General features: G+C 34.4%; 1 protein-coding gene across 4 annotated transcripts in view; it reads left to right on the top strand.

Moving 5' to 3' along the window:
• The window catches only part of LOC109535451 (teneurin-a), a 272613-nt gene that overhangs the window by 196769 nt on the left and 66177 nt on the right, over nucleotides 1-9667 (top strand). For all 4 annotated transcript variants that reach the window (XM_048661444.1, XM_048661445.1, XM_048661443.1 and 1 more), the window contains 2 exons: nucleotides 3810-3956; nucleotides 7712-7919. In XM_048661444.1, coding sequence (XP_048517401.1) covers nucleotides 3810-3956; nucleotides 7712-7919 — 355 coding nt within the window. The remainder of the gene's footprint in view (nucleotides 1-3809; nucleotides 3957-7711; nucleotides 7920-9667) is intronic.

The following is a 9667-nucleotide window of genomic DNA, read 5'->3' as shown; positions in this document are numbered from 1 at the left end:
GGATCACGGAGCACAAACGAAGTTGCAGATTGGGACAAACGGAAAAATCAGCAGTAGCGGAGCACGCACTGCTAGACGGCCACCAAATACGCTTCGTCGAAGTTGACATTCTGCACCAATTTGAAAGATACTACCCGAGACTCGCCAGGGAGGCCATCGAAATATTTAAACACCAAAACAATTTTAGCAGAAAAGAAGAAATTACGGCACTCAATCCAGATTGGAAGCGCGTTTTGCGCCAAACAGCATGTGCGCCGAAGCGTTGGAACCCCCACCCATCCCCCACGCATGAGCGCACACGGCTGGGCTGCATAAATACGACTAGGAATCCAGCAGTTGAATCATTCTTAGTCGGAAAGCACGGGAGATCACTTCGCCCACTGCCTCATCGCCTTTGAAAATGTCCACCGCAGATGTGGACGAAACGTCAGGAAGAAATTCCGATAGACCACGGCTTCAAAGCCCGGAAAACATTCCTAAATGTAGTGTGTAGATTTCTTGTATGTTTATGCAACATGATTTAGAATAATTGTTTTTAAAGAGAAAAATATTGGCCCTTTTCCATCATTAGTAGTTTTGTTCCAGAAGTCTTTATAGATATTTGTACTATGTTGAAAGCCCTCTGTAGTTGAGAGATAAATTATAATGAACTTTATCTATTGTTTATATAATAGTATCATGTTGCAGTTGGAAAGAATCCCGATGAAGAGCAAAATTAATTTTATTAATGGAATAATGAATTAATATTTGCTTACCATTAGGCGCACCTTATAAAGGATAATTCATTGGACCGATGCTTGACCCATTCGGTTTCAAACCGGAAGCCGCGAAAAAGGATTCCTTAACTTGGAGAAATATTCTGCAAAACAAGTACTTAGAGGCACCACTACAACTTAAATAACTAGTTTTTCATTTCAGAATGACCATAATGTGACTACAATGGAACGCAATGATTATGATCACTATTACACTCACTCACTATTAATTATTACAAATCCCTCATCCCAACCTATAAATTAGTTGCAATTGTAAAATTACACATTTTTGGAACTTGATATTAGCTGATATGAACAATTCATAAAACTTGCTCCATTTGAATACTGATTGTATCGAAATCAAAAGGTATAATAAAACGCTAAAAATAAGTAAACAATTGTGTAAAAAACGTTATTGACCAGAGTGTAAATCGAACAAGTTTAGCATGATTGAACTGAATTTGAGAACATTTTATTTTAAATTCAGTTTAGATAACAGAAAGAAGTGAATATCAGAGAAACCTTATATTTTATCCAAGTATTAGTTTACCGTATGAATTTAACACTCAAAATGCCCAATATCAATTTGGGGCTTCCAATTGCGAACTTCAACCCGACGTTTTTCTAGGCTATTCCAATTGCGTCTGTTGTTGTTGCTCTGTTATAAGGACAAAAACTTGGCTTTTTTAACTTCCTACAAATATATTTCAAGGGTTTTGTTGTTTATATGTAATAATGCAGTTTAGCTAATGGCTTTAATTACGGATTATCACTTGTACAAGATTATATTATAGACAAAAATGTAATGTATTCCAATTTTAAAATAATTTAGGTTTAACTGTTTCTTTCCCTATTCGATTTATGGAGGGCTTCATTTTATTTTTGCCCTGAATTCTGTTTGAAAACAGCAAATGACGTTCAGCTCCATAACTTTTACACTTTTACATATGTTTTCATTTAATTCAGCACTACAGCATTCCCCGAGAAATTTTAATTACTGCTGGCATTGCCCATTAGTTCTAATTTTTGGCTCCTCATAATTCTGATACCCACGGAGGGACCTAACACCCAAACATCATATTTCTTAACAAATTGCTTCACCACGTTTACTAAAAACGTTACTCCGGAGCTCTAAAAGTTCCCCATTATGATACGCTCAATCCCCAAGGTTTATAATAGCTCGCACGATATAAGAATACTAATTGGCGAAATAATTCAAGAAAACTTTTAGAAAACTCGACGGAACGCAGAATGAAAAGTAAAAACCTGGCTTATAATAGTGTAATAATGGGCGGCCAATTTAAGCATAATTGAACGAGGCAAGTTTATATTTAAACCAGTTGAATGCGGAATGAGCAATGTAACTCAATTGATGTACATTTGAGAATCAAAAGCATAATGTTTGTCCTTAACTCATTAGTAAACGAGATTATCTCCTAATTTATCAGACAAACAGTTTTTCATGGGAAAAACGTTACGGAAACAATGTATTGTTGATATATTCAAATGCACAAGGAAACGAAACACATTGATCCACACGAAATAATCAGCTAGTTAGAATTACTTTTTCAAATGTAGCAAGCAATTCTGCCATATCTGCAACTTTCCTTTGCTGAATAAATTTTATAAATACATTTAAATTAGAGTGCAGTTAATCAGAGTCAGCTATTCTTGACATGTTACATTTAGGATTATCTGAGGATCTCCTGATGAAGAAGGAAATCTAGAGAATGTCGAGTTTTTGATGGACATTTTTTGCTGTATGTACTGTTCACAAAACAGTTTCATTCTTGCAGGCATTTCATGTGGTAAAGCTGTGCGCATACAAATAATGATAAACTTTTTTAACCAAATTGCAATCGTAGATAATAAGGCAAAAGTTGTTGCTTTTTTGATCCTCCAGCAATAACTAACTATTATACGTGGTGGAGGTTTCATTTTTTTTCTCAGGCTCATGGTTAACGAGATACATGTTTTGTTATTTTCTCTTTAGCTCCTACAGTTTATGAGATATTTGGCTCAAATTTTTAACGTAGGCTAATATTTAGACCGTTTACCCGGTTCACAACCAGAAGCCTTACCTACGGTAGGTAAGACGACTGCCTGTCCTGCCCCCGAAATGTTTTGTGGTGCGCCACTGACTTCATTGACTCCAGTGAACGTTATCTCAGCAAACTGCAAATAATGGTTTAATGGTTTTCAGTAACTTGGCAAGACAGGCATTAAAATTAATTTGCAACGATTACTTAGAGATTTTTTCAACGGCAACGAATCAATGATACCCATTTATTGAAAAGTACCTTTTTCAGACAAGTTTTTTCGCTAACTAAACTCAATAAACTTGAGGTGTAAAGTAGCTTCTAATTTTAATTAAAAGCGCTAAATTAAGTGTAGCATCATGATCTAGAATATGTCAACATAAATACAACCTAACAGATAATATTGCAAATGAACAGCGTGAGCACATCACCAAATGTTGCATCGCTTTAAATTCGAGAATGCAAATACATCAGCTATTTAAGGCAAGAAATGATCATAAAGAATAGCTCAGCTCAGCAACAGAGCTCCAAATTAACTAATATTTGCCAAATACTAATTCTGTATTAATAATGATACATGAAGTAAACTTAAACAACTATGAATACACAATCAGCAAATAAAGACCCCAAAAAGTTTCTTATTGCTAATATACAGGTTGGATGTAGCTTTACTAATTATACATTCCAGTCTAATATAAAACGATCTTATTTGAAACTTATTTCATATGTTACAAGGCGATGTTTTTATTCCAAAATATTTCCTCCATTTTGCTAATTTATATTCTGACGTCGTGTGGGATATTATGAAACTGGAGCTCTGATTCCTCCATAATAGGAAAGTTTGAAAGCTTCGCGAATCTTTTTTGGCCAAGTATGGTGTAGCAACGGCATTACGTAAGACTTCTTGCGGTTCGCTTAATTTGCAAATACGATCGGATTATATGAAGCGCGATATTAAAGCGTTGAATTAATTTCGACATTGTTTCACAATTTCATATTGTTTGCTTATTTTCAGCTGGGTGCGAAAACGCCTGCTCGGGACATGGGCAGTGCACTTTAGAGGAAGGGCTTTACAAATGTGTTTGTATCGATGGATGGGCTGGATTTGATTGTAGCATCGCTTTAGAAGCGGAATGTCAGGACGATATGGACAATGATCACGGTAATGTATAGATATGTATTTTCCTAAGCATTAGTAAAAAAATATAGGAGATTACTATTATGATTATAGTTAGTAATGAGATATAAAATTATAGTGTTATATATTCAATTATAATCTTAAATATGAGGATTACGTGTAAATTTGCTCCTAAAGTCAAGGCCAGTTTAAAGGGATATCGGCCTTAGCACTTGACTTGGGCTTCTTTCCATTATTTTTTCAAGACTTTCTCGATGTGTCCACAGAAGCTGCATAAGTTGGCGGATCTTCAACTTTCAAGCTAGCACTAAAATGGTCTCGCAGGTGGTAATTCGGTTTATCTTCCTCTGCGATTTTTAGAACTCGAACATTGTCCATCCTGTAGATTTTTTCAAGATCCTCTTCAGGTCCTGGCCCATCTGCGTTGCTAGATTTTGTTCTGATATCAATTCCTCATACTTGACCTCTGAGCATCTTACGTACAATTGAACATAATTTCGTAGTTTCAGTGGTTCTTAAACGAATTCTATTAGACGTAGTATCAAATCTCGTTTCTATGGCGTACGGTGTTTGTGATAATCGCCAAATACAAGATTTATACATTCGTGGTTTCCTTTCAACACTTAAGAATTTATTCCTCCATATCAAATTTTGGAGCAATCCCAATATCCATGCTGCTGTTGTTTACGGTTTTATTTCGTCTTTGGCGTTCCTATGAAATTTAACTGCTAGACAAACACGAACCTGCTCGCCGCTTTTATTACAGATTACCAATTTACAGCTTCTGTGTTTTCCAAATACTGTCAAGAATTGTGTTTTCTGTCACAATATGATTATATTTATTGTCATTAAGGCTGTTTAAATCTATGACTTCCTACGCAGATTGTCCTCATTATCCGATATTGCATATGTGTCGTCGGCGTAGCAAATGTGCGTAAATTATTGTTTTCTAACTCGATCCCTTAAGAAACACCTAACTGGGATCTTGTCTGATCTACACTGGTAGCGACAGGGTATTTTTTGGAGAGTTCATAAAATTAATTGTTTTTTACTGTGATTCCCGGTCCTTTAGTAATGCAAAAAAGTTGTTTCTCACTGGTAGCACTAGATACTACTTCCTCTACAATGATCAATGCTAACATTTATTTTGGTGTGGACGATAAACCACGCAGAATAAACATATGGCGTCAGATGACTGAACTGATGAAATTCTTAATGTGATGGATGTTGTAAAGGAGCTTGATGAACAGTGAATTTTGTAGTAGCTTGATAAATACGGCAGTTTTAATATTTCCTCATGATTAAAAAACTTTTCGGTGTGTGCGAGCTTCGTCACCTCGGTATTGAACAGACAATCAAAGATAATTCTTGGCGGTAGTGATAAAGTATAACAATCGTGTGTCTATATGGATTGTTTTCCGACGTGAACGGTAGGATACTGAACAGTATAGATATTTCTGACTGATTCTACATACCCACGGTCGAATAAAAGCATGCAATTAATTTTCTTAAAAGCTCAAAGCTTTTGGACCGGGTGGAATATATTTCACGCTCGTCAAAGTTTAAACAAAAGATGATCATTAAACTAAGGAAAATATGAAAAATTGATATGGTCTATCCATCAGACATAATCCCTCCGGACAAATTAAATCAATATTTCGAACTACTCAGAGAACACAGAGCCTGATAAAAACGCTATTTTCTTGGTGACAGAAACGAGAAGTGGGAGATGCTGTACAGCTACTTCAACAACGAAAACATATTTTTTCCCATCAACGTAAATAGACCTGGAACGGCCCGGACGGAAAGACTAAAAACGAAATAGACTACCCTCTCTCCAATAAGAACAAAATATGCACCGACGTGACAGTACTGAACAAATTTTTTACAAACTTCTTTTTGGGTATTTCGCCTCAAAAATTTTTGTCTTTAAAAAAGACAGAATTTCCTCACGTCTTTTATTACAGATTGATAAATAGTGCTCCTATTTCGCAATAAGAACGAATTATTTATCAAAACGTAATCAAGAACTATCACCTAGAGGGTATCCTGCGACACACTTAGGCTCAAGCTGTAAGAGAAAATTCCAATTAGTAGAGAAATTAATTTGAAAAATTACCTTGACGTTTCGATAGCTATTTTCTGCTATCGTTATCAAAAGAACTTAAATGAACCTAAAAAAGAGTATGTTAATAAATTGTGTAACAATAGTGGGATAATACAATATATGAAAATTCGCTCGGATAATTCGTCTGTGCAAATTGTCAGTTATGTGACTTTGACTTAATCTCATTGTTTAAATTAATAACGGTAATGTTAATTAATAATTTTGGTGTAAATTTAATTTGGGTGCATGTTTCTCTGGTCTACTTCAGATTTTAGCATAGGTAACCATGTATGACTTAAATTAAATGAACATGAAGCAACACAATTATTTTGATTTAGTAAAATTAGTGCGCTTTCTTTAATTTTACGTTTTTTTGTGGATTGTTTTTTTGATAAAATTGTGGAATTATTCCATTGAATTTTATGGCAATTATCAAATGCATGTTGACAAATGTGTGATTTATGATATTCTCTGTTTCTTATGTATGATTGGTGTTAAAGTCTAAATCTTTAAAGTATAAGTAAAAAACGTGCAGTTCTGTCCCGTAGCTTGAATATAATTGATTCGAAATGAAAATTTTTCGCATTACACAGTGCATGATGAGAGAATAGAAAAGTGATCTCAACCATGCGGACGCTCTATTTTCTCCGAGCATATATTCACGTAAGAGAATACAATTGTGTCGTAAATAAATTCCAGCGTCATTACAACTTAACGAGTAAGATTGAAGTAAAAATTACTCATTGATATGGCGCCGATCAATATACATTTCTTGTTTCAATATGATCGAATGCATTATAGTTTTATTTGTACATAGCCCATTGGCTAACTTTTAATCAAATGCATCTACGCCAGAAATCCGTAGAATATCCCTGAAAAACTGGTTCGAACAATTTTTTAAGTGAGAGTACAATCTTGTTGCATAAAAGCGGAATTTGCGATTTGTTCAACGAAACCTTGGGCAATTTTCCCAAAATCTAAAAATTATCTAATGCAATAGTAAGGTAATTAAAAAAACTACACAATATAATTATTGCGTTCTGTCTGCAATCTATACAAAAGTTAATGCAAGAGAGCATATAGGCAATATTACAAAGATTCACGTATTATATTATCATTTTGGACTATCTTTTTCAGTATCAAAATAGGAGTTGGCTTGAATTGCTCGCATCGAATATCCAAGACAGGAGTGTATGGTAATATTATAAGAACAAAAATTAATATGAGAAATTCTAAGACATTATTAAAATACTCGATAATGTTTTAATTGAAAACCCTTTAAGGTAATTTTATAGCAAGTATTTTGCTCCCCTTTGTATTTTAATTTCCGCAGGTTTGCTTGATTTGATTCTGAGCAAATAAGGTTGGTTGTCGAAAATATTCTGTTCAATTTATTGTAATTAGTGGACATTTTCGTAAAAACCGTAGACATAAAATTCATTTAACCCTACCCATTTCTTAATGTTAGACCCGCTATCTTCTGTCACAGCAATTTTCTATAAACGGAAGTATTATTGATTACTGAGCGTCCTGTTTACATTTACTTGGCAGGGGTGCAAACATTAATCCTCAACACTCGCAGACAAATATTCAACCGTTAATGCTTGAGCTTTAAACGAATTGGGAATATGTGTAAACTGGCTAAAATAGTTTTATATTTTTGTCGCTACAGATGGAATGGTAGATTGTTCAGACAGTGAATGCTGTTCACACCCTGGCTGCTCAGATCACATCATGTGTATCTCAAGCAATGACCCAGTGGAGGTTTTGCTGAGGAAACAACCACCTTCTGTTACCGCCTCTTTCTACCAAAGAGTAAAGTTTTTAATAGAAGAAAACTCTGTTCAATCCTACGCTCATATGGACGAATATACTGAAAGGTAAGTTTAACATCTTACTTTGCTACTTAAACTAACATAGGTGCTTATAGCGAAACTGTTACAGTATCTCACATGTATCTTATCTGACTGTGGTGTATTGCAATATTACAACCAAGTCCTTACTTAGTTTTCAATACATAATTGAATTAATTAATCATAAAAGTAAACTGCTTTTGAATCATGCAAAATTAAGTTTGTGTCTGCCAATCTGTTAGCACGTTAAAGCTATTTTACAAGTTGCATATGCATTATGTTGCTGTATAATTAGTTTCATTACTAAATAGATGGGAATACGTGTAACTAATATTGCAAATGCACCACATCAATCGAAAAATGGTACTGTAAAGTGGAAGGGCACCAGCCAGCAGTTTGATCACCTCTCACTGAGATTTATTCACTCGGGTGCAATTTATTTAGCTGTTTTCATTTCTTAAACTATATATTCAATGTCAAGCATTTTTCAACAATGACAATGGATACGAAAGTGCTTGACTTTTGAAACTTGGAATAGAATGAAATTGGGAAATAAATTAGCAATAACTCTCGAGACATTTAATTTTAGTTGTATACATGAACGGAAGTCGTGCAGCCTACCGGTCGAACATTCTAAGACTTGTTCTTATTTGCTTAAATCTTGAAAGATACATGCAAATGTCCTGCGTAATTTACATAACAATATAAAACTTCCTGTGATCTTTATCTAGAATGCTGGGTGACATTTTGACAACATATAAGATAAGCATTGCTGCGGTGGATTTTAAGCAAACAACTTCTAAATACATACATGCTTAAGTCGCCTAGGTTATCGAGAATTAAGCTTTCAAAAGGAGGTACCTCAATTATTTCAAGTCATTTCGACTGTATGAGTGCCACAAAATATTCCTAGTGCGATCAATTCATGTGTTCGTAGGTATTTGAAAACATGACGAAACTATTTGTTGTGTTTTATTTAATTTAAACTAAAAACTTTAAAAAAGTTTTATTTAAAATAATATTAGCTTTACTTTACTAACTAGTATTTACGGCTTCAGTACTTCCATGGTTCCAACCACTTTTTATAGCTCGTCCATAAATACCGGTTTTAGTTTTAATTAATTTAATAATTAATTAAAGTAAAATAATTAAGTATTTTACGATTTTACAATGTTAATCGAATTGTAATTCTTTAGCGATGGTAGCATCGAAATATTTCTTCTTGTTCTAGAGCCTATTCGTGAATGTTGGAAATCATTCTAGCAATGATAATTTTATTTGTTGCTGCTCTGAATAGTCCCGTGGTGGATGTTTCAAACCAGGTTCTCAAGTTCTTCAGCCAGGATATTTGCCTTCTTCCAACGCTTCTTTTGCCCTGCACTTTACCCTGTAAGATGCATTTCAATAGTTTGTATTTGGTTTCATTGCTCATGATTTGCCCCAGATATTCCAATATATGTATTCGAAATATTGATCGGATTCTAATTATCAGAAGTAACTACTGATAAATTAACAAATTTGCTGAAGTATTTTCGTCTAACTGTCCTGTAGGCGCCTTCTAATAGCTTCTTGAAGTGTTGGTCTTTATCCTAGTGTTTTGTTATGATCAGTAACGACCATGCAAAATATCTTTCATCGATATTTGGAAATACTTTGAACTTATTAAATTTTGTGAGAGAATTTAGCAAAGCGTCTGAATCAGAGACTCCGAATTGCTCACGTTTTTCTTCAAACGGAGCGTCAATCTGTCCATGCCTCCACCGGCTGTTGTTACC

The sequence above is a fragment of the Dendroctonus ponderosae genome, unplaced genomic scaffold (genome assembly GCF_020466585.1).
Source record: "Dendroctonus ponderosae isolate FM_Combo_2020 unplaced genomic scaffold, Dpon_F_20191213v2 Dpon_F_20191213_1, whole genome shotgun sequence".
NCBI classification, from domain to species: domain Eukaryota; kingdom Metazoa; phylum Arthropoda; class Insecta; order Coleoptera; family Curculionidae; genus Dendroctonus; species Dendroctonus ponderosae.
The sequence above is the reverse complement of the archived record's forward strand: the minus strand, read 5'-3'. Positions and strand labels throughout refer to the sequence as shown.